The following is a 22409-nucleotide window of genomic DNA, read 5'->3' as shown; positions in this document are numbered from 1 at the left end:
TTAAACAAATTTCCTTAATTGCTCTTATAATCACTTTAGAAAAGGTAACAATCTGTAAAGTTTATTATCTAAGTTTAATAGAAAATTAAAGCACAGAAAAGAAAAAGAGATATCCTACAGTGATAAAATAAAATGATAAGGTGAAAATAAACTCAAAAGAAAGCTTTCTATATACAGAGCCCTCTCAGCTATATCACATGACCAACATTAAGATTTTCTTAGAGCCACACATGGTGGTACACAGCTATAATCCCAGCAAGTTATTGAGGCAGGATGATTGTGAGTTTGAGGCCAGCCTGGACTACATAATGAGATCCTGACTCAAAAAAAAAAAATTAAGATTGCCTTGGAAAACTTCACATGGTGATGGACACAGCTTAATCCCAGCACTCAGAAGGCAGAGGCAGGATGATCCCAAGTTCTAGGTTAGGCTGGGCTACACAAGACCCTGTCTCAAAAAAAAAAAAAAAATTGCCTGCTGGTAGAGCGGCTCAAGTGGTAAGACAGCCAGAGCACTTGCTTAGCAAGCATGAGGCCCTAAATTCAATCCCCAGTGCTGCCAAAACATACATACACACACACACACACACACAAAGGGCTGGTGGAGTGACTCAAGTGGTAGAGTGCCTGCCTGGCAAGTGTGAGGCCCTGAGTTCAAACCTCAGTACTACAAAAAAACAAAAACAAAAAAACTTCCATGGCTGGGGGCACATACAGTTCAGTGGTAAAAGCATATGCTTAGCATGTGCCAGGCCCTGGGTTCAATTCCCAGCAGAAAGGGGAGGGAAGGGGAGAGAAGGGGAGAAGAAGAAGAGATTGCCTTTAAGCGCATAGAAACTAAATCAATTCAATAATTATCTTCATTGAAGAAAAGAAAAACAATCATAACCTTTCATGTCTCACAGAATAGAAGTCTGTTCAAAACTTAAATAAGAGACACATTACTGCAAAAAAGCAATTTAGGTGGTTCCTACTGAATCTTCAAATGCTAAACTTATGTTGTGCCAGGTATGGACTGCAGACCATCAAAAAATGAAAAAAGGAAAGAAAGAGCAACTTACCTGGTGCTGTACAATGACGATTTTGCGTAAAAAATGCTTTATAACCAGACAATCTGTCACCAATGTTCTAGATTTTTCATCAAACTGTAACAACACAGCAAAAATACTCACCAAACGCACACAAACCCAAGAGCACAAATGAGTCAAATAAGTATTTCTTCCAATAGAAGTCACTACACCTTAGAATGCTTTTTTTTTTTTCAGTACTAGGGTTTGAACTCAGGGCCACATGCTTGCTAGGCAGGCACTCTACAATTTCAGTCACTCAGCCAGCTCTGTTTTATGTTAAACATTTTCAAGATAGGGTCTTATAAACTGTTTGCCTAGGCTGGCTTCCAATCATGACTCTCCTGGTCTCTGCTTCCCAAGTAGCTAAGATTACAGACGTGAGCCACCAGCGCCCAGCTTCAAATGCTTTTTGGACATCCAAAGAGAAACACCTTTGAGAATCGGAAATGTACACAAAAGGGAATCTAAATCGCCATCACTTCTTGGGTTAGAGTGCCTATTTTATGGAACTTCAAGAGATATGTGAACAAAGATCAGTCTGAAACTACACCTGAAAACCACCTTTTGAAACAAATTTAAAAGTAATTCAGGCATGAGTTGCCAGGCAGTGGTTTGACCTGTAATTCTAGTTACATGGGAGGCTGAGTTAGGGAGGATCTCAGAAACCAGTCTGGGCAAATAGTTCTCAAGAATCCATCTCCAGCTACTTAAAAAGCTAAACATTGATCTACCATTTGATCCAGCAATACCACTCTTGGGGATATACCCAAAAGACTGTGACACAGGTTACTCCAGAGGCACCTGCACACCCATGTTTATTGTGGCACTATTCACAATAGCCAAGTTATGGAAACAGCCAAGATGCCCCACCACTGACGAATGGATTAAGAAAATATGGTATCTATACACAATGGAATTTTATGCAGCCATGAAGAAGAACGAAATGTTATCATTCGCTGGTAAATGGATGGAATTGGAGAACATCATTCTGAATGAGGTTAGCCTGGCCCAAAATACCAAAAATCATATGTTCTCCCTCATATGTGGACATTAGATCAAGGGCAAACACAACAAGGGGATTGGACTTTGAGCACATGATAAAAGCTAGTGCACACAAGGGAGATATGAGGATAGGTAAGACACCTAAAAAATTAGCTAGCATTTATTGCCCTTAACGCAGAGAAACTATAGCAGATACCTTAAAAGCAACTGAGGGCAATAGGAAAAGGGGACCAGGAACTAGAGAAAAGGTTAGATCAAGAAGAATTAACCTAGAAGGTAACACACATGCACAGGAAATTAATGTGAGTCAACTCCCTGTATAGCTATCCTTATCTCAACTAGCAAAAACCCTTGTTCCTTCCTATTATTGCTTATACTCTCTCTACAACAAAATTAGAAATAAGGGCAAAATAGTTTCTGCTGGGTATTGAGGGGGTGGGGGGGAGAGGGAGGGGGCGGAGTGGGTGGTAAGGGAGGGGGTGGGGGCAGGGGGGGGAGAAATGACCCAAGCCTTGTATGCACATACGAATAAAATAAAATTAAAAAAAAGAATCCATCTCCAAAATAACCAGAGCAAAATGGACTGGAGGTGTGGCTCAAGAAGCAGAGTGCCTGTTCTGCAAGCACAAAGCACTGAGTTCAAACCCCAGTCCCTCCCCCCACCATACACAAAAAAAGTAATTCAGACTGTTACTGAGAAAGTACTTCTATCTTTACTATTCAAATGTGCTTTAGTGCAATCTGTATTAAGAATCTGAGGGGGGAAAAAAAGAATCTGAGGGGAGTCAAAGGAGAAGGCAATAAAAGAAACCCATTTTTGAACATTAATCCATTCATCCAAACATTTATCTATAAGGAAAGCTATACAGCAAAAAGCTAAAAAGTTAGAAAACCTGTGTTCTAGTACTGCTCTGTAAAAATTACTTAAGTCATTATGGAAAAAAGTTACCTCACTGCTCCGAACCTCATTTCCTAATTTACAAAACAAGGATAAAACCTAAATGGAGACACTTACTACCTAAGTAATGAGTGGCAAACAAGAAACACTTCACCCTGCTGAAGATACAAAAAGTGGGAACACAGAACAAAAAAGGAGAAGTTATATGGAATATTTAACATTTCGTATTTAGAAACATACCTAACTACAGGTATGTTTACCTTATCTACCTAACAGAATATGGTTTTAAGGATCCTTATATCTAAAAGCGTATGTTATACATGGTAACAAAACAGATACCACATGTTGAATGCCTGCTTTGTGACAAGTATTGTTTAGGTTCTGTATATACATTACCTCATAACAATACTGTGAGGTACCTATTACTATCCCCATTTGTAAAGTTGTTTTCAAAAGGCTCAGGGATTTTAGGCAGCTTGTTTATGGCAACTCAGCTCTTCAATGATAGAGACAGTTACCATTTAACGGTGGCTATCTCTATTCCAGGAATGGTGCTAACCTTCACATAGACTCTATTAGGAATATATAACCCACATTTTATAAATGAAAAAGAAAAGCTTCAAAAGAGGTTCAACAACTTGCCCACAATCAGCCAGGTCAGTCTGGATCCAAACCTTCAGTATTAATGACTTTCCTGTATTAACTCATTATATTCAAGATAGTATCCCTAAAACCAAAGTTAGAAACAGTCTCCTAGAAAATGGAGAACTCTAGGAAAATGGAAATATAGTCAGAAATCAGTAAGTTCTTATTAGTGGCTCAGAAAATACAGAACCCCTAAGAATAATCTAGGTATATTTCTTAAAGCGTCTCGGACCTCAGAATCTCATAACACAATAAGGAGTATGTAAATATCTAATAAAAAAATAAATTATTACAGTATTTTTATAAATCCACTGAAAAAGAGGTTAAGAACTATGCAATAGGTGGGGATTATTAGAAAATTCTAGAAACAAGTCTAGGATTATTCATGATTACAAATAGTGCTAATTAAGTAGTAATTGTAATACACATATAGTCACATCCTTCTTTAAAATTTTTTTTAATATAGAATGTTTACTATTTTTGAAAGTTTTAGCAAGTATTTATTTTATTATAACAAAATAAAGTAGGGAGAAGTGGGGAAAAAAGGGAGAAACATTTCCTGTTCCCCACACAGGAAATGGAAATAAAGCCTCCTACAACGTTTAAACGTAGAAAAGCAATGGTATCTTAAAATAATTTTCTATATTTTATACTTCCAAAACAACATGGAACAGTTTCAAGTCTCAGTAACCTTGGTGATTATAGGGTGTATCATAGAGAGGTCTAATTATATTTAACAGTAAGGCAATGAAATAAGTGTTCAAGTCCCTATGAGAAAGGGGCTTCAGTTAATACCAGTGTCAGCTAGACCTTTCACTGAACACTCGGCTACATACCAAGTAGTTTATTGGTGAGCAAGAAATATTCCTATTTTATACAAGATTATGAGACTCCATGCACTAATTAATTTGTCCATGTCACACACAGCTTGTTAAGTGGCAGCAGTGGGATTCAAACCTAGATATGACTAACTCGGAAGTCCACACTCCACTATGTGTTGCTGCCTCTCCAAGGACATTCATTTTCTGCACATACAGCTAGTTATCTAAATGGGGTAATATATAATCTATTGTGTGTTCTTGTTATTATTATTTTTTTTTGCAGGAACTGGGGGTTGAACCCAGGGCCTTGTACATGCTAAGTAAGTGCTCTACCACTTGTGTCATTCCCCCAAACCTTTTGTTTGTATTTTGTTTTGGGGATAAGGTCATGCTGGACTTGAACTCAAGACCCTCCTGTCTGTACCTATCAAAGTAGCTGGGATTACTCAGCAATCCATCATTATTTTTATGGAGACTGACAAGTAGTACTTACATATGATTATTCAATATATGCATTCATTCATAAAACATTAATGTAGCTTAATTGTGTGTATCTGGGCCTACATAGATAAGACAATCTATGAATTAGAAGAAGGTTCACAATTTCAGTAGAAGAGAAAGACAATTCATATGGCAATGTGAAAACTTTTATAATTTAGATATATAAGAGTCTAAAGGAACACAAAAGAAGACTGGGATCTAACTCAGACCTAGGATCAACTAACCTAATGTCAGGTCAGCAGACAAGAATTAACACAAAGTAAATAGATCTTTTAAGATCTATTCATAGAATTGACAGTGAAAGCAGCTAGAGGCATGGCTCAAGAGGTAAGTGCAAGAAGGTCCTGAGTTTAAACCCCAATACCACCTAAATAAATAATACAGCATTAAAAAAAGAATTGCTGAGAGAGAGAGAGAGAGAGAGAGAGAGAGAGAGAGAGAGAGAGAATGAATAAATGCTTTTTACAGCTATATGTTAGAAACTCAAAACCCAATACCCCAGCCTGGCACACCAACAGAATCAATGAACTTACGTAGGTGCTATTATGAAAAAATAAATGTTGGCAGCCCCAGGCAGCAGAAACTACTAATGAGTCATATGGTTTTAGCCTTTTTATCTTTAAAGATAAGTCTGATTATATGCTAGAAATTTATTTTCAGATATGAACTGATGTAGTCATGGGCTCTATACTACTTTCCAGAATAAAGTTTCAGCCTTTTTTTTCTCCCCTCCCTCCTAAACAGATCGATACATATATCACATACATACAGAGGTATAAATGTATAGATATAGTTATGCATGTGTATGTTTATATACATATATACACATCCATTTTACCACTTAGTTATTATTAAAAATAAATATAAAATTGGATAAAGCTGTTAAGAAGATCTTAAAAAATCAGGTTGCTTTTGGAGAGACATGTTACCCATCTAAAGAGTCCTTTGATTACACTGAACAAAAGCACAAAACCCAGCATCTCTCCAAAATGAGGCTTTTCTTAGTCTTCCTTGGGATTAATTTCCTCACATGGCCAAGACAGTGGATCATTTACTATAGCTTTTTCAGGGATGTCTCCATTAAATAGTCTTTGTTATGAATCTTGCTACTTGACCCTTCTCCCAACTGATGATTTTTGCAATCTCCCCTTTTTCTCTTCTCATTTTCTTTATTCAAAATATCTTTTAAAGGGTTCATATGGTAGTATATGCCTATAATCCCTAGAACCAGCAAAAAAAAGTCAAATATCTTTTAAATGTTCACACAGTATTAGAGACAAGGAGATATATGGGAAGATGCACTGGGGAAATGCTTTTTCTGGAGCAGGGAGAGGAGAAGAAGAAGAAGGGGACGAGGAGGAGGAAAGACTATGTCTTGCTTGCCTACCAAATGGATGACCAGCCTAAGCAACAACTTAGTCTCACAGGTCCCTGACCTCTTCAATAATTACTTGACTTCCACTCACTTTTGGCTATTTCCATGCCCACAGCTTGGAAGTGGTATATCCTGGAAACCTTAAATTAAAATGTTTCACTCTAACAGGAGAAGATGTACAACAGTGGCTTTTTTGATAGGCCAAATTGTGTGTGCCATAAATGTTTGCTTTGGTCATACTTTTGACATTTTTTTCTGAGGGAAATACTACTTTTGCAATAAGGGGAAAAATAATTACTCTTATAAAACTTTCTATTCTTTAAGTCTGTTTTTCTCAGTATCAAGAAGACCTCTACACCAGCTGGGTGCCAGTGGCTCATGCCTGTAACTCTAGCTACTCGGGAGGCTGAGATCAAGAGAATTGAGGTTCAAGGTCAGCCCCATCTCTAAAATCACCAGAGGAAAATGGGCTGGAGGTGTGGCTCAAGTGGTAGGGCACCTGCTTTGTGAGTGCCTGCCTGCTTTGCAAGTGTAAAACCCTGAGTTCAAACCCCAGGCCCCCCAAAAAAGAAAAAGAAAGACCTTTATTCCTTGACCCCTTCCATTATGTTAGTTGCCCTTCCTCTATGCTATGACAGTACTCAGTGATTACCTCTGTCCTAATATTTATCCTACTGTATTGTAATATTTGTTGACACATGGATCTTTCTCTTTACATTCCAAACTCCTTAGAATCAGGCAACTTGGCTTATGCCTATGTACCTATGGGACTCTGTACCTAGAGTACCTAGCTCAGTGTCACTGACTTTAGGAGACACAGGTTCCTGAATGAATGAATAAGTATTGAAATAGTACTGACCTATATGAGTCAGACTTTGGTTCAAGTTCTAATTTGGCCAACTTAACTTTCATATGACACTGCAAAAGTCAGTCAAATTCTCTGAATCTCAATCACCCAATTTTACATATGGGTAGTATTTTGTAGCAGAAGAAAACAAACTAGGCCTGAGTCTTGATAAAGTAGCAGGGGGGAAGGGACAACATAGTAGAGAGATAAAACCTAAAGAATTCAAAGGTGAAGGTGGTCACATAGCACTAGGGGTAGAAGGGCACTAAACAACTAGGGAGAAGTAGCCTATAGAATTGCATGTAACTATATATGGGTTAAACCTTGTTTTTTTAAAATTTTGTTGCCTCTGTAACCTGCTTGCTAGGGTATATAAGGTGAGACCCCTTTGTTCTCAGGACTCAGCCTTTGGACATGAGTCAGCTGGGTCTGTGCCAGCACAATAAACGTTGCTTCCTGCTAATTGCCTCAAGAGTCCCATATCTCAGCTAGCAAACTCCCACAACATTTCTTGGGGGCTCGTTATCCAGGATTGTGGAGATGGTGAGTTATAACTTCCCTTGTCACCAGGGTGCATCTCCCTCCCACCACCATGGTGGGGAGAACCCCACCAGGCACCAATGGACAGCTTGATCTGAAGGGGGGATTCCTTCTCCCAGCAGGTTGGGGTGAGGGCCTCGGATGCACACTGGAACCCAGCGAGGCACAGGAACCAGCGAGGGGAGCACCACTCATTGGACTGGTAACAACTCGGGTTCAAATTCAGGCCTGCCTCAGGAGGCAGAAGGGGAGAGTGATCACCTCCCAATGAGACAACCTAGTAACTGCATTTTTGGGGGTGAAATCATGTCTCTCAGGTTCAGGGAGAGGGGTGAAAGTACTGTGCTATATAAGAGTGTGTGAAAGTGTGAGTTGAGGCACAGCCCAGCTGCGAAGCTAGTGAGACATCCCAATTGTCGGTTCTGTGGCAAATTCATAAGGTCAAGGGTAAGCCCTAACGGGGACTCCAGTCCGAGGTTTATACAGACACACTGAGAAGTCAAAGCAGCTGCTTTTCCAAAAACCCTCCCACCCTGTGCCTGTCTGGCAGGCTGCTAACAGGAGGATATGGGCAGAGGCCAGAGTAAGAACACTCCCTTGGCATATATGGTTAAAAACTTTTAAAGGGCATTTAATGGAGACTATGGAGTTAACGCCTAACAAGCTAAAGATCCTTTGTGAGGTAGATTGGCCTGCTTTTGGTGTAGGGTGCCCCCCGAAGGGTCACTAAATAAAACTGTGGTTAATGAAGTTTACAAGTAATTGTAAAAAAAAAAAAAAAAAATCCTAACATCCAGGAGAATGGGAAAAGCCAAGAGGCTAAAATTGGTCTTCAAAAAACAGACTCTGTTGTTTATTTAAATTCAGGTAGCAATTTATTGGGTGACCTAAGGAGAAATCAGAGTCTTTCAGTTTTGATGGGTAGCTTTGGTGCCCCAGTTTCCACATTGTCACCCAAAATGGGCATCCTGAAGGAGGACTGAGGCTCAGCACTAAATGAGCACTTAAAAAAATTAACACATGAAGGGTGAACTTACACTGATACATAAGATCTGGTCTGACTTGAAAGAAAAGGAATGTTGCAGAAGGATTGTGAATATAGAGAGGGAAAAGTGGAGGAATGGAAACAGTTGGGATGAGGTGTTCATGAATGAAGGGAGGAAAGAGAGAGAAAGTGAAATGTCATAAAATGTTTGGAGACAGAAAAAGATGAAAGGTTTAATACACTCCTTCAGTTGAGTTTTTATGTCTTGAAAATAAAAGGTAAATAGAAAACAATTTAGGGATTATTAAAATATGCCAGAAATACTAAACTTGCTGACACCTTTACTTCTAGGGAGTATAAACAGGGAGAACCTACCTAAAAGGGTGAGAGAAAAAAAAAAGGAGCAACTTTGACTGTTGCTAATAAAAAAAAAAAATGTTCAAAAGGTTGGTATAGTAGGCTTAGTCTGATATTGAGACAGTCATGAGATGCTTATGTTTCCCTTGCTAATGGCTGGTCAGATTATGCATCCATCTAATGGTACATTCACAGTGTGTGTGTGTGTGTATGTGTAAGCATCTTCAAAATGGTTCTTAAACTGCTGCTATAAGGGGACAAAAAACAGGGTATTTACTTTAAAGATCTCTGTTATAAACTGCTTAGGCTTTTACACATAAATATGCAAACATCTTAAGAACAGTTATTATAGAGTCAACGTAAAAAAATTATTACTCTGTTCTACTGCTACTTTTTAAGAAAACCAGTTCTCAAACTTATTTCAATCAGTTCTCACTAAGATGCAGGCCTTCAGGGGTTAACACTCCAGCTCAGATCAGAGTTAAAAAAAAAAAAAAAGAAAAGAAAAGGGTGGGTGGTCCGCAGCCTGCTCTGCAGCAGGAATCTTGAAATTTGGGTAGTTAACAAAATGACCTTAGCATATTTCATTCTGCCGTAAATACAATCTGGAATTTAATTCTCTCTTATAATACATGGTTCTATTAACAAGTGGGCTTTCTATAAATTGCTTTTATACAAAAACAATTTCAAGGTTGCTTTCTTGGTTTTTTTTCATACAAATATAAGGTTCTAAGTTAAAATATTTTATGAGTTAATTTCAATAAGTAACATGATATTAAAGATATGGTTTTTAACATAAAAGGATAAAAGATACTTTAAAAAAAAGATAAAGACAAGCTCCCCTGGGGGATACAAAATAAGTTGTCATAAAGGTACAAAGTAAGTTGTCATAAAAAGATGGAGCTTATAGATGCTTATGTAAGTGATTAAGTTGATTAAAATCTAAGAATACATTAAAGGTTTTGTAAGGTCAAAATTTAATGTACTGATGTTAAACTAACACTTAATTCCCTAAGCTCATAACAACAAGACTATCTTTAAAATACTGTATTGGTTCTTGGTAACGTTTACAAAAAAATTGCCTTAAAAATGTTTTTTGTTGTGTCAAGATAACTGTCAGGAATTTTTGATGCTACAGGTTAATCCACAAATTTGTCAAGACAACAAGAGTTTATTAAAACACAGAGAGACAAGAGGCAGCTGAGCACAGGGAGTACTGCTGGACTGATAAGAAGGTTAAGACAGATTTACTTATGTAAAGCCAAAGTACACCCTCCAGATAGGATTAAAAATAAATAAATAAATAAAAGGAGCACTACACTGCAAGTCAAGACCTCCAGTTTTTATTGGACTCAACAGAGTGAAGGTGTTAGGCCTACTCCTTCCACATGTTGGATGGAGGGAATTTTTGCACTGGGATGTCCAGATTGGGCCTGTTATTTTAGGGGGAGGCTAAATTGACTACAGGTTGGTGGGGTCCTGCTGTATGTCATGAGCCATATGTTAATGTCAACAATCTGGGATGTGATCCCTTATCAAAATCTTAGCCATGATTCTTGGCCACTGTGTTTCCTAACTCCATACTTAGTCCCCATAAATATTTACCTGTGTTCTCTGGTGGTTTTTGTCGGGGTTTTAACTACTAAGGTAACTGAGTCATGCTCATTTAAGAGTTGGTTTATGTTGGGGTTAACAATGAGGACAGCCATGTTAGGACTAGACCCCCTCCCCTTGCAGATGGCTTACCTTTATCTTTCTGGATAGATGCCAAGGACAGTTGGGCAGACAGTGACCTAACTACAACCTATCCTTCTCAGTTGCTCAGCAACATTTATCCCTTAGTGATATTCCTGGTACTTTTTCACTAGCCCAAGCCTGTGTACGGCAATGGGCTCTAGTTCTCTTGCTGGGGTCCCCTCCACAGGGCTCCTGCCTAAACAATAAACCCGGTACTGGTGTTTGAGCTGTCTCTCTGCCTCTTCCATACTTCTTATTTTCCAACAGTTTATATAAAACTTTCTAGATGACCTTATGGTTAAACAACTGTTGTCTTGGGTGATTCTAATACAGTTGGTATCCTATATGTGTCTGTGACTGGGCTATTTGGGTTTACTAAAACTGTTCTTTCCCCTTACAACTGATAAAAATCTAAGGTTTTACTTCAAGAACAACTAAACTAATATGTATGTATAACCTCTATAAAGTTGTGATGCTGTTGATTGTTCCTATATATTAAATATATTTATGTTTTTTCAAGTATATCAAGCCTTCTAAAATACAAAATTTAAATAAACATGGTAACAAAAAGTTAGTGATACTGATATACTGTTCTGTTAGTTGCTAAATTATCCATCATAATTACATCATTATGTAATTAATCATTACAGTTCTGATCCTTCTGGGGCATTTATAATCAAGTCCATAAAAAAATGACTCTAAAAACTACTTATGTGTCAAACAGGTTAGCTTTTTAGACATCTGGTTTTGTTAGATTTTGTTTTGTCTAGAAGCCCACTGCCTAAGAGCCACTCCTTCTAAGCCTCTTTGTTGCTTAAATTTGGCCAAAAGGGTCTATTTGGCACTGACTCCCACCTGATCTGTTCATTATTTCCCCCCCAACATGGGACCAAAACCAACCAAACAAACAAAATCCAGATAAGAGCAACCAATCAAGAAAGATCTTCTGTCTGAGGCCATATCACCCTGAACACGCCCAATCTCATCTGATCTTGAAAGCTAAGCAGGGTTAGTACTTGGATGGAAGACACATCTTCAGAAGAGACTGCTCAGAGACAAGCAGTTTAGAGACAAGGGGGGAATGCCATCAAAGTTCAAATGGAGTCACTGGTGCCAGACCTCTCAAAATTAACCAAGGCTGAGAGGATTGAAGAAATGGTTCTTATGCATATGTGGCTATCTGGCATTAAAACCCTTCCAGACACAAACTCATATTTTTAGACAGGGTCTTCTACTTAAATAGAGACAATAACTATTTTTACTGGCTCTAAACATGTCATTTGATACTTAAAGATGGTGGCTTTAACTTTTTTTAAAACAACGTGTTTTCTTGGACATATATACTAATATATTGTTGCCATGGTAATTCTACTCAGTTAAAAAAAAAGGATATTTGGGTTTAAAAAAATAATAGTAATAGCAAATAAATAAAAATGTCCCATTAAAACCCCACTGGGTTGTTATTTTGTCCACTCCCACCACAGTTAAAGTAGCAGAGACAGCTCCTTGGATCCACCACAGTCGAGTCAAGCCAACTTCTCTAGAATGGGAGTGCACTCTGAATCCGGCTTCACCATGTAGGATCACCCTCGAGAACCTGAGCATCCTCCCTCAGCAGGACTCTGCTTCCCAGGAAACAACAGGGGACCAAGAACAATGGGATGACAGCCCTGCTGTAGTCACTCCAGAAGCTGACTAATCTACGCTTGAGGAGTCAACTCTCCAACAGGGCAGACAGGTTGTTTTTCACACCAGTTATCTCACCCTAGTCTTCACCATAGGCTTGGCAGAAACCTCCCCCACTGACTGGTCTCATAGTGAAAGGTTTTTATTTGCTCTCTTCTATCTCTTTTGGGCAGGATGCATATTTACTATTTATTGTTACTGATCTGTTTTCCCTTCGTGGCACAGAGCCCTCCTCCTGTGACCTATGTATGCATACTACTCGGATAGGAAGTGTTGTTACTAAGACTTTACTTTTCCATACTTACTATTCCTGGGCAGGCTCTGTCATCAGGTCATGCACTCACAATCACACCACCTATCTAGTGTGCTCCCATGGTAATCAGCATATCTGCTTCAACCCCACTTATTGCCCTCGGGAGCAATGGTTAGAGATCAGGAGTGTCCGCCACCCTGGGAACCTCATCAGCCACAGCCAGGTGTTTAGTCCTGATAAACCAGTGTTAATACTTTCTGATGCATGTGCAGCCATAGACAAAGGTGGGTGTGGAGGTACAGGCTATAGCTGTGGGGATCTAGCTTATACAAAGGAAAACTGCCTCACATATGATGATGCTATGGAAATACAAACCCCTAAATTAAGATGATGCTCTTTGACCCTAGATGGGTCTGAGCATCAAAGGGGGAAATAATGTAGCAGGGAGGAGGATCAGAAAAAGACAAACTAGGCCTGAGTCCTGATAAAGTAGCGGGGGGAAGGGACAGCATAGTAGAGATATAAAACCAAAGAATTCAAAGGTGAAGGTGGTCACATAGCACTAGGGGTAGAAGGGCACTAAACAACTAGGCTGAAGTAGACTATAGGATTGCATGTAACCATATATGGGTTAAACCTTGTTTTTTAAATTTTATTGCCCTGTAACCTGGTTGCAAGGGTATATATACCTTATATAGGTGAGACCTATTTGTTCTCAGGGCTCAGCCTTTGGACACGGGTCCGCTGAGTCTGTGCCAGCACAATAAGTGTTGCTTCCTGCTAATTGCCTCAAGAGTCCTATATCTCAGCAAGCAAACTCCTGCAACAATATGCCTGTACCACTTCATAATTGTCAAGAAGCTTAAATAATATTTGTAAATGTTAGCTATATGAATTATCATTTCTTATTCAGAGTAGCTAAAACACATGATCTCATTTTCTAGAATTGCTTTCCTTGGTTCACTGGAATCACCTTTTTATTGCTACTTGGCATTAGTATTTTCAGAGCTGGCTAACCATTAATTGCTCCAGAATGTTTACCTTTTATTATCCTAAAGATAAGGCATGGCCAGGAGTATCTGTTGTTCCTATATCAGTACCAACTCCTTTCAGAGGGAGCATATAATTATTCAAATATAGAGAATGGCTTCCCAAGTGCTTCCTCAAAGAATGTTTAATGCATTATAATTTGAGGGTTTTTTTGTTTGTTTTGTTTAAGACATTCTAATTCTTTATATCTCCACCAACTACAAGAAAGGAAAGACAGGGGACCAGAAAACCATTAGAGAGTGGAGAATTCAACTGTCACTCTCATAAATCTGGGCAACAAATAAATCAATGAAGTTATTTATTTATTTATTTATTTATTTATAGAACTGGGGCTTGAACTCAAGGCCTTCACCTTGAGCCACTGCACCAGCCCTATTTTTGTGAAGGGTTTTTTCGAGATAGGGTCTCTTGGAACTATTTGCCTGGGCTGGCTTTGAACCTCGATCCTCCTGATCTCTGTCTCCTGAGTAGCTACAATTATAGGTGTGAGCCACCAGAGCCCGGCCTATAAAAAAATCTTTATTCAACCAAATAAAAATTTATCCAAGTAGAATCTGTCCTGTGAATCAATTTTTATTTTATCAGGAGGTTTTTTTGAGGTTCTCAAACTTACCTGCACATAAGGAATCACCTGGAATTTAAAGAAAAAAATACTCCAGCCAAGCACCAGTGGCTCACACCTGTAATCCTAACTACTCAAGAGGCAGAAATCAGGAGGATAGAGGCTCAAAGCCAGTCTGGGCAAATGGTTCTCAAGACTCTATCTTGAAAAATCCTTCACAAAAAAGTTCTAATGGAGTGGCTCAAGGTGTAGGCCCTGAGTTCAAGCCCAGTACTGAAAAAACAAAAAAACTTCAAAGCCTAGGCCACACTGTTATGGACTGAATTATGTCCCTCAAAATTCATGTATTGAAATTCTGATTCCCAATGTCAGTGTATTTGGAGGTAGTACCTTAAAGACATAATTGGGGTGTTTCTCCATATACAGATAGCAGAGAGAGATATCTCTCTACCTCTCCCTCTCCCTCTCTACATACACTGAGAAAAGGACACAGTAACAAGGCAGTAGTCTGCAAGCCAGGAAGAGACCTCACCAGAAAGCAACCCTGGTAGCACTTTTTCTTTTTAACTTTTCTTTTTTTGAGACTGATTTCTCTATGTTTCCCAGGCTGATTTCATATGCCTGGGCCTAAATGACACTCCTGCCTTAACCTCCCAGGTGCTGAGACTACAGGTGTAAGTGACCATGCCTGGCCCAAATGGCACCTTGATCTTGAATTTTCAGCCTCTAGAACCATGAGAAAATAAATCTCTATTCTTTAAGCCACCTAGTCCATGGTATTTTGTAGGGTCAAGAAGACTAATGCAACACCCAGATAATTAAATGACAACCTCTTGGGATAGAACACAGACATCAGTATTTTGGAAGCTCCTAAGTAATCTAATGTCTACACAGGAGAGTTTGGAAACCAATGCCCCTAATTTCACTTTAACTTGGGACTGTGTTGGACCTAGGCTTTCTTTCCTATAATTATATTGTAGAAAAGTAGGAACCAAAGATTCAGTAATTTATAGACCCACAACAAAACTTGCCTCAAAAATTATCTGGAAGGGTGCTATCGCTGAGGCATCCTGAGAACAGCTGCGTTCTTCTGAAGTCCAGGTCACCTTTGCAGAGAATCTAGGCAGTATAGATTGTATTTCTGTGTGAGAAGAAATGGCAACAAAGTAGAAGCAGTTAAATAGACACCAGCATCTGTGAAATTGTTTATTAAGTTCATGATCCAAGAAGGCTTTTCCCTAATGAAAAGATTACCTACAAAATTTAAAACATGATTGGAAATGGCTATACATCAATAAATTGCTTGAACATTTAGAATTACTTTCTGGGGTTAAGACATTTAATCTCATGTTTTCAATTTTTCACACTGCTAAATCAGTGTGAACTTACAGTTAATTTCTACAAGGTCATGTCCAATGCCAGAAATCATTAGAACTGATAGTTCTAGCTGATATTCCTATATTTTTCAATAAATCAATACATTAATTTAGCAGACAAACCCAGTAAGTGAACTAATTTAGAGCTAAAAGAAAATTAAGGAATGACCATCTCAGCATGGCATGTACCTAACACAGTAGGCTTTTTAATGAGGTAGTCCTTAACAAACTCAAACTCTTATTTTAATTTGTGAGTTAACCACTTGGTGTATTTACATGTGCAAAATCAGAACTATCTTTCTACAAAGCATCTATGAGTTGTGGATCACCTACAACAGAGAACACCATCTTTTTTCTCTATTTCCTGGTACTCATATTACAAAGGAAAAAATCAAATCTCCCATTTTGTAAAATGCTATCCCCTTATTTCCCCTCTACATTAGTATAACAATAAAGAACTAAAGAACAAAGATAGATGCTGGGTGTAGTGGCTCACATCTATAATCCTAGCTATCTGGGAGATTGAGGATCAGGAGGATCATGGTTTGAGGTTAGCAGGGCAAATAGTTTGAGACCCCATTTCCAAAATAACCAGAGCAAAATGGACTGGAGGTGTGGCTCAAGCAGTAGAGCACCTGCTTTGCAAGTGTGAAGCCCTGAGTTCAAAGCTCAGTCCACCAAAAGTAAAAGAAGAAGATTGATATCTCAGTGTCTATAAGTTTTACCTTGTAAATGAGGCTAATGATACCGATATTATATAAGAATTCAACTTTAAAAGCCTAATAATAATAAAATACATCCTAAAATCACATTACAAGTATCTGCTAAGGCATTCATATTCATATCTAATAGAGCTTTAACCATCTCAAAAAATGAGGACATTCCCATACTTTGATATCTAGATCAAGTTCAATATCAATCTTAATGGGTAATATTTTTCTTGTCACTAGTTTGCTTTTCAAATCTAATTCAATCACAAAGCACTGGATAATATGGCAGCAAAGTTAAGCTACATTAAAGTTTAATGACCTTGACACCGAACCAGGATACTTTGTGTCAATCTTCAGTTTTACCATTGACTGCCTCTCTGACCTCAGGCAACCCCCTTTTTCTGATTCAATTACCTTTCTGTAAAATAAGAAAAATTGCTCCTGAATCCTACTTCACTTTGAAGAAATGGAGGAAATGTGGATATATGAGAAAAAGATCTATAAATAACTGAATTTTTCAAATATTAACAGTTAAAAATAGTGTATGTTGAAAAACATCTATTTCAATTTCAATTTCTCACTCCACACACCAAAAAACTATAAATAATCAAGCAAACAAATATAGATGAATAATAAATTCATAAATATAAAAGGTAAAATAATAGAACTAAATAAAATCATTTTGTTTCAATATAAATGGAGCACCTGTTGAAATCTCATCTTCCCATTCAAATACGTAAAATGATAGAACAAATATTTTTCTTTCTCTTTTTTTTTTTGGCACTGGGTTTGAACTCAGGGTCTTATGCTTGCTAGGCAGGCACCCTTAACATTTGAGCCACTCTGCCAGCCCAAACAAATATTTTTAAAACTTCATAAAGACAGTCAAGGTGAGAAAAAAAGGGGGGGTGAGGAATCTCATAGACCAGAAATGGAAAGGTATTTTTCTTCCCTTCACTTCAAGAACAAAAAGAGGGCAAGAGAGAAAATCCATTGTGATAAGTGAGGTCTAAAGATGCATGATATTTGGGGCTCAGGTTGGAAAAATACATGGAATTAATATTGCAACTCTTATAACTTCAAGAGCAAAAGCCACGCAGACAGCAAGTGGGAGGTCTACAAAAATGACCAAGCCATGAATGAAGGCCAGAGATGACCTGATGTTGGCTTAAACAAAGGGATACTGGTTAGCAACATCACTGATGTAGGATAAGGGCCATAAAGCCATGTCACGAAAGTGGTGATAGGATTCAGAACTATATAATCTATTATGATGCAGGAGCTTTGCATCTTGCCAACCACATAAAATTTAATACAAAATATGTACCATGCAAGCATAGGGCTCAGCAACCCTGTGAACCTCCTACCAGGCAGCTGTCAACACTGAGTATGTTCAGGTCCATAGATCATGGATGATTAGCTCTATACTAAAAATTAGCAAGCAATGAAAAGAAATACAATGAAAACTATGACACATTTCAAACAACAGCACTTATACTTGAGGAAATATACAGGAAGAGATGAAGAGCACTAGAGATGATAAATATAAAAGACTATCTTTTCTTCTTGAATTCTTCTAAACAGACAATTAACTGTTCAAAGGAAAAAATAATAACATTATAAGACAAAACTACAACATTTAAAAATATTCAAGCTGGGCACTGGTGGCTCACACCTATAATTTTAGCTACTCAGGAGGCAGAGATCAGGAGGATCGCAGTTCAAAGCCAGCCTTGGCAAATAGTTCACAAGGCCCTATCTTGAAAAGAACTGGTGGGGTAGCTCAATCTGCTTAGCAAACATGAGGCCCCGAGTTCAAGCCCCAGTGCTGCCAAAAAATAATAAATAAATAAATAAATAAAAATAAACTAAGAACTGGGGTAGAGTTCAGTGGTATAATGTGTGCTTAGCATGTACAAGGTCCTCGGTTCAATCCCCAGCACCAAAATAATCAAATACTCAAAACTGAACCAAAAAAAACTGAATTATACCCCCCTAAAAAAAAAAAACCACAAGTGGTTATTCTCTAATGACATACAATGTTGAAAACTTTTTCATATGCTTACTTGCCATTTGTATAAGTTCTTTGGTGAGGTGTTCAAATTTTTTTGCCCATTTTTAAAAATTGGGTTGTTCACTTTCATTTTCTTATTATTGAATTTTAAAAGTTCTTTTTATATTTTGGATAATGATTCTTTATCAGAAGTGTCTTCTGTGAAGTATTTTCTCCAGTATGTGGCTTGTTTTTCATGCTCAACAGTGTCTTTCACATAACAGTTTTTATGAAGAACAGCTTATCCATTATTTCTTTTACACACATGCCTTTGGTGTTGTATCTAAAAAGTCATCATCATGCGCAAAGTCATCTACATTTCCTCCTGTCCTATTTTCTAGTAGTTTTGCATTTTTCGTTTAGGTCTATGATCCATTGTGAGTTAATTTTGTATCTATATGCCAAAAGCCTAGTTTTTCCAGTACCATTTGTGAAAAAGACTATGCTTGCTCCATTATATTGCCTTTGCTACCTTGTTGAAGATTTGTATTTACATGGATCTATTTGTAGGCTCAGTATTCTGTTCCACTGACTTATTTGTAATATTCTTTCACCAGTACCACATTGTCTTGATTACTGTCGCTTTGCAGTCAGTCTTTTTTTCCCCCTGGAAGTACTGGGGATCAAATTCAGAGCCTTTTTCATGTTGGCAAATACTCTACCACTAAGCTATACCCCCAGCCACTTTACAGTAAATCTTCATGTTGCTTAGTGCCAGTCCCCTGACTTTATTCTTCAATATTGAGTTGTCTATTCTGGGTCTTTTACAACTTTGTTTAAACTTTAGAATTAGTTTTTCAATATCCACAAAAAATAACTTGCTCACATTTTGACTGGGATTGCATTGCATCTACAGATCAAATTGAGAAGAACTAACATCTGGACAACATGGAGTCTTTCTAAGAACACTGGATATCTATCTATTTATTTAGTTCTTTAATATCTTTCATCTGAACCTTGCAGTTTTCCTCATGTCAGTCTTGCACATATTTTTTATAGATTTATATCAAATTATTTCATTTTTGAGGTACTAATGTAAATGGTAGCTTTCAAATTTCAAGTTTTAAGATCATTGCTAGTGTATAGCAGAGTGATTGACTACAGTATGTTAATCCTGTATCCTTAAACCTTTCTCCAACAACTCATTAGTCCATATAAAATTTTGACCCAATTTGTCAGTTTCTACAAAATGTCTGCTGAATTGTGACTGTGTTCAATCTATGTATCAACTTGGAAACTGTGGACATATTAGCAATATTGAACCATCCCATCTCTAAACACAGTGTATCTTTCCATTTGTTGTTTAATTTTTCTCAGCAACGTTTTGTCATTTCAACATAGATATCTTTAAATTTTTTTGTTCAATTTATAGCTAAACATTCCTTTTGTTTTTCATTGTTTTTTGAGACAGGGTTCCACTATGTAGTCCAGACTGCTCGTGAACAAGATCCTCTTGCCTTAGCTTCCCAAGTGCTGGAATTACAGGCAGATACCACTATGCCCAGCTTGTGTTTCATGTTTGTTGAAACTATTATAAATTTAACCATTTACAAGTTTTTTTCCTGTCAATTGCTAGTATATAAAAAAAAACTTTTGTATGCTGACTTTGTATCTTATGACACTGCTAAATTAATATATTTGTTACAGAAGTTATTCTGTAGATTCACTAGTATTTTGTATATAACCATGTCATTTGCAAATAAAGATTGTTTTACTTCTGCCTTTCCAGTCTCTGAGGCTTTTATTTACTTTTCTTGCCTTATTACACTGGCTAGGACCTCCACTTTGATTTTTTTTTTTTTCATTTTTCTTTTATTATTCATATGTGCATACAAGGCTTGGTTTATTTCTCCCCCCTGGTCCACTTTGATTTTTAAATGATATTTCCGAAGACTTCTTATAAGAAAAATGCTTACTCTAAATGAAAAATATAAGATAAACCATGTAAAATGATATTTGCATTAAATATATGGACCCAGAAAAAATAATTGAAGAAAAAAAGCTAAATTTTAGTAGCACTTATTTCTAGAATTATTGGTGAAATTTTTTATGTTCTTCATTTATATAATAAACATAAAATACTTCATAAGCTGTGAAAAACAGTAACATTAATTGTAAAACACTCATAGAGAACACTCAAAACTTGGATTTGATATATAAATATAAGGTAAGTCCATAATATCTAAAAAAGCAAAATCCTGCCAAACTAGTAGGCGATGCAGCATATATTCTTTATAACTGACAGCTAATGTGCCAAGAAACTATTCCTCTTTAAATGAAAGTAAAAATGATGGTAGAAATGAAAAAAAATTTTGTTCCTGACATGATTTTTTTCCCAATAACTAAAGAGAATTTTTATTGATTTATTTTTTGTTAACTTCTCGAAAATAAGTGACTTATAGCCAAGAAATGCTTTCAGAAATGGTGCAAGAGTCAGGTATAGTGGTACATGCTTGTAATCCCAGTCTTCAGGTTGTTAAGGCAGGAAGATTGAGTGGAAGGCAGGCTGGGCTTCAGAGCAAGTTTGAAGCCAGGCTGGGTCACAGGAATTATTCAGGAAAAATGCATTATTATTAATAACAGCTAAGATTTATTAAGATTTCCTATAATGTTGTACCTTATACTAATGCCTTATAATATTATCTAACTAAATTCTCACAATGCTATGAGATAAGAATTCTATTACTATTTTCATTTTCACAGCTGAGAAAACTGGTGTCTAAATGGCACACAGAATATAGAAAACAAAGTATTAGGGCTCAAGCATAGGGCTGTCAGAATCTTAAAGTTTAGGTTTTTCTTTCTTTCTTTCTTTCTTCTTTTTCTTTTTTTTTTTTTTTTTTTCAGTACTGGGGTTTGAACTCAGGGCCTACACCCTGAGACACTCCACCAGCCCTTTTTTGTGATTTTTTTTTTTTTTGAGATAAGGTTTTGGGAACTATTTGCCCAGGCTGGCTTTGAACCTTGATCCTCGTGATCTCTGCTTCCTGAGTAGCTAGGATTACAGGTGTAAGCCACTGGCATCTGGCTAAAGTTTGGGTTTTTAAATCAATATATATACTGATTTCGTATTAAATAAATTCTAAGAATATAAGCAAGACAGTATAGACATTCAGTTTCCATTACTGTATTTTCTTTAAAAATAAGCATAGTCATTCCAACAACTATTGTTTTAAAACTTTTATATATTCTAATTCTTCATGAAGTTCCACAGTGATAATCTGTTGTCAGTAGAATGTTAGAAGAAAATGAGATTTAGAAAATCAATATATTACATCTATCACTCTATAGCCAACATGCATCTTAAAACAAAATGTCACTACAGCAGTGAAACTGAATTTAAATGAAGGATTAAAAAATACAACTTATAACTGAATTTATTCTCAACTTCATCCTAGAAATTTGTTCCTAAAGACATGGAAGAAATTCAATAAACAGAAATTAGAGGTGATAAACTTAAAAGGTCAAATAGATACAAATTAAACTATCAACCACTTTGGGACTGGGGGTGGAGCTCAGTGGTGGATCACTTGCCTAGCATGTTCAAGGCCCTGGATCCTATCCCAAGAACCACCAAAACCAAAAACAAACAGGCAAAAATACCACCAAAAAAACCCCACTTCATTAACTAGCAAATTGGTTAAAATAATTGAAATTCCCAATGTTGGTAGAGAATAGTAAAGTTGGTATTTTCATTACAACTGCTAGTCTATGACACTTTTTAAAAAGCAACTTCAAGAGCCATAAAAATGTACACAGACTTTAATCATGTTAATTTTCCTTTGGGAAATTAGTCTTAAAATTTTCAATTAAGTAAAAAGCTATATGCATTAAGATATTAATTCCAAGTTGTTAACATTAATTAGCATTTATTGAGACGTACATACTCAGAATAACCACTGTGCTACACACATTATGCACATTACCTCATTTAATCCTCA

General features: G+C 37.1%; 1 protein-coding gene across 1 annotated transcript in view; it reads right to left on the bottom strand.

Annotated features, from left to right (window-relative positions):
- Top6bl (TOP6B like initiator of meiotic double strand breaks) overlaps nucleotides 1-17818 on the bottom strand; it is a 50041-nt gene extending 32223 nt beyond the window's left edge. Inside the window, exons 1-3 of the mRNA XM_074064660.1 lie at nucleotides 17783-17818; nucleotides 15361-15567; nucleotides 1062-1145 (exon numbers count right to left, since the gene is read on the bottom strand). Coding sequence (XP_073920761.1) covers nucleotides 1062-1145; nucleotides 15361-15567; nucleotides 17783-17818 — 327 coding nt within the window. The remainder of the gene's footprint in view (nucleotides 1-1061; nucleotides 1146-15360; nucleotides 15568-17782) is intronic.
- Nucleotides 17819-22409: the final 4591 nt, after the last annotated feature.

The sequence above is a fragment of the Castor canadensis genome, chromosome 1 (assembly GCF_047511655.1).
Source record: "Castor canadensis chromosome 1, mCasCan1.hap1v2, whole genome shotgun sequence".
Lineage (NCBI taxonomy): Eukaryota > Metazoa > Chordata > Mammalia > Rodentia > Castoridae > Castor > Castor canadensis.
Note: the sequence above shows the minus strand (reverse complement) of the source record. Positions and strands in the feature narration are given on the sequence as shown.